At 41.1% G+C, this 3,731-nt stretch overlaps 1 protein-coding gene across 1 annotated transcript; it reads left to right on the plus strand.

Moving 5' to 3' along the window:
* The first annotated feature begins 1,821 nt into the window (after nucleotides 1-1,821).
* On the plus strand, nucleotides 1,822-2,286 carry LOC149160301 (uncharacterized). The gene has a single exon (XM_089434574.1). It carries the CDS (start codon nucleotides 1,822-1,824, stop codon nucleotides 2,284-2,286), a length of 465 nt encoding a protein of 154 aa, XP_089290700.1.
* Nucleotides 2,287-3,731: the final 1,445 nt, after the last annotated feature.

Here is a 3,731-nt window from a genome sequence, read left to right on the forward strand (position 1 = left end):
GAAGAAATTATAGAGACACTTCTATCACCAAAGGATAGAGGGAGCGTTGTGAAGGCAACTCGAACCCTTGTTATAAAAGCCCTTCCTGTGGAGCTTGTTGAAATCCCCAGTGGGTATTGGAGGATATTCATGGCACCTACAACCTCTACTATTGGCTTCCCAATTGGGGATCTTGGGACTGACGCACCAACAAAGCCCATTACTTTAACAACCTTACCCAGTTTCCATGGGATCACTTCTGAAGACCCTGACACGTTTCTGTTTGAATTTGACATTGTGTGTCAAGGATATGATTATATAACGGATGCTCATAAATTGAAAATATTCCCTGCTACTCTAAAAGGGACAACCCTGTGGTGGTTTATGGGTCTTGGGGGGAGGAATATCACCACATGGGAGGAGATGAGAACTACTTTCTTGGAGAAGTACCAAGACTACTATAAATCACGAGATATTAAAGAAGAACTTTTCAAATTTGCACAGAAATAGGACGAAAATATGGAAGACTGTGTGGAACACTTTAAATACACATTGCAGAGATCAGGTCGCTCTGAACTAGATAAGGATATTTTGAAAATTATCCTTCTGAGGGCCTTCTGAGAGGACTCTTTGGAATTGTTGAATATAGTCAGAAAGGGAGATATACCAAAGGAGAAATTTGACACCATATGTGAGTTGTGCATCCAGTTCTCAAGAGGAGTTGCGAGGAATAAACAAGGGTTTTGATCAACAAAAGTATTTAGTGGAGGTGTTACAAAAGCAGAAATTGGGAATCTATTGGATAGCCTGAAGACTGATATCTTGAGTACCTTGTCTGAACAAATAGACATGCTGCAAGTAAAACAGAAACAACTAGAATTGGAAAGAACTATGGCTGTATTTTACCCAACATGCAGGAAGAAACACCCACAGGGGGAATGTCCATTAAACTTTGTATAGAAGTGTGCAATTTGTGAATTGAATCATGTGACAAGTTCATGCCCATCCTCGGCAGGACTAAAAGCGGTTTTTCAAGGGATAGGCGAAGAGATGGAGCAGTTGTACTTTATGGGACCTAAAAAGCCATGGAAACCTCGGTTGTCAATGGGAAATCAAGGTATGTTTCCAGATACATCTCTCTATTTTAGCAATTTTAATATGGGTCCCCAGTCCATGCCTTATCCTCCCATGTGGCCCCAATACCAGTTTCCACCTTGGCAGTAGTGGGCTCCTCAAGCTAGTTTGAGTTCCTCGTAGGCTCCAAACTGGCGGGGATATCCTCCTCCTGATCAGTTTCCCTAGTCAATGCCACAACAACAACTTCAACTACCCTCTAATGTGCCTCCTAGTAATCAGCATGTTCGTCCCCAACTTCCCATCCAACCCAATCCAAATCCTAACAATAAAGGGGCTTAGCAAGTTGACACCGTCAACCTACCTTCATACAACATCTCTACCATAGAATTCTATGAGATGAATTTATGATCAGGGCGGACAATAGATGCTCAACCCTCACCAGTTATTATTGAACAAATTGACAACGAGGAAAAAGAAACAGAAATGGTTGAAGAGGAACCAAATCGAGTCAACAAAAATCATACACCTCCTCAACCGCCAGGGACTCAGAAACACCAAGCTAAACCACCCTATCCAAAAAGGTTGGCCTTGAGTAAACCAACCCTTCAAGCTGAGTTTGACATGTTAGGGGAGTTACAGAATTTATTCGTCAATATTCCCCTGTTGCAAGCTATGAGAGATGTACCTATATATGCAAAAACTCTTAGGGAATATTGTGCTAAGAAGCCTAAAAAGAAATCAAGAGACCCACTCACCATTCACGTAATGGGGAAGTTATCAGATCTCACGATGGGAAGATCCATGCCTGTAAAGTATGGGGATCCTGGGAACCCAACTTTAACTGTGCAAATCAATGGGGTAGGAATTTCAAATGTATTGGTAGATTTGGGTGCTGCCATAAATGTCATCACTGCTGAAACTATGCATGCATTAGGTCTTCGTAACTTGAAACACACACTTATAGTGTTAGAGATGGTAGATAGATCTACAGTGAAATCAGTAGGAAAGTTAGAAGACATCACAATTTCGATTGATTCATGGCACTACCCTGTGGACTTCCTAGTACTCCAAACGCAATCTCTAGCTGGAGGACATCCCGTGATTCTAGGAAGACCGTGGCTGGCAATCGTAGATGCTTATATTGGGTGTCGGTGTGGACATATGGTTATTTCAAATGGACAAAATACTAAGAATCTAGTGTTATATCCTCTTGCAGAACCTAACCCATAAAAAAAATCAGCAGGCTGCAAGAAATATTTATACAGGAAAGAGTCTGAATCAGAAAATGATGACTTAAGACCAGTTCTTACTATTGGACATGCCCTCTAGTTGTAAATCGAAATGGAAGATGACACAATTACTACCTTTATCAGTGATCCCTATTCTGTTTTAGATTTGAATCAGCAAATCCTAGAGTCCGTCTTGAGCTGTGAGACTCAGGAAAGTATTGGAACAATAGATGGATTTGATGAGCTACCTACAGCTACGCCCCATGACAGTATTTCCGTGGAAATAGAACCAGGAAAAGCCCTGAATATCAATCCAGATCTATCAGATTCCCAGAAGAAACAACTCTTGGATGTTCTTCGGAAACACAAAGAAGCCTTCGCTTGGGACTACTCAGATATGAAGGGGATTCCTGCTAATCTATGCACCCATCACATATACATTAAGGAGGACTATCGTCCTGTGAGGAAACCTCAGAGAAGAATGAACCCTGCTCTGAAAAACATTATTAAGGAAGAGCTCTAAAACTTGTTGGATGTGGGATTTATCTACCCCATTTCAGACAGCCAATGGGTTTCCCCATTGGTACTAGTCCCTAAGAAAAACGATAAATGGTGAATATGTGTGGACTACAGAGAATTAAATAAGGCAACTTAGAAAGAGCATTTTCCGTTACCATTCATTGACCAAGTCTTGGATACATTAGCTGGGAAGAAGTTTTTCTCCTTCTTGGACAGATTTAGCGGGTACAACTAGATCCAGATAGCTCTTGAAGATCAAGATAAGACCACATTTACATGGCCTTGGGGAATGTTCGCATACATAGTCCTCCCATTTGGTCTCTATAATGCACCTGCAACATTCCAGAGGGAAATTTTTGGCATTTTCTCTGATATGATGGATGACAGTGCTGAGATTTATATGGATAATTTCACGACATATGGAGATTCATTCGAAGAAGCATTGGGGAAGTTAGAAAAAGTTCTTGAAAGATGCAAGCAGGCACATATCTCTTTAAGTACGGACAAATGCCATATGATGATGAATGATGGAATAGTCCTGGGACACTTGATTTCGGCTACCGGAATCTGGATGGATCCAGCTAAGATAAAGGTAATACAACATTTTCCAATACCCAGAACACCCACTCAGGTACGTAGCTTTATCAGTTGTGTTGGTTATTACAGGTGCTTTATAGAAAATTTTGCTAAAACAACACATCCGCTTTTTCAATTACTGACAAAAGATGCAAACTTTGTGTGGACAGATGACTGTGATGTAGCCTTTGTGAAGATCAAGGAGCTGATATGTAGTGCCCTGATCCTTAGAGGACTAGACTAGGCATTACCATTCCATATTCATGTTGATGCTTCCCAGACAGTAGTTGGGGCAGTTTTGGGGCAGCAAGTGGATAAGGTACCATATGCAGTTTACTATGTTAGTAAGAA

This window comes from Pinus tabuliformis, chromosome 5_2, assembly GCF_031772625.1.
Source record: "Pinus tabuliformis cultivar Carrire ecotype Pingquan chromosome 5_2, CPIR1, whole genome shotgun sequence".
In the NCBI taxonomy this organism is placed as follows: Eukaryota; Viridiplantae; Streptophyta; class Pinopsida; order Pinales; family Pinaceae; genus Pinus; species Pinus tabuliformis.

Bases quoted from the DNA above. Each gene is read 5' to 3' on its own strand.
- LOC149160301 (XM_089434574.1), top strand. From the start codon at position 1,822: ATGGGGAAGTTATCAGATCTCACGATGGGAAGATCCATGCCTGTAAAG.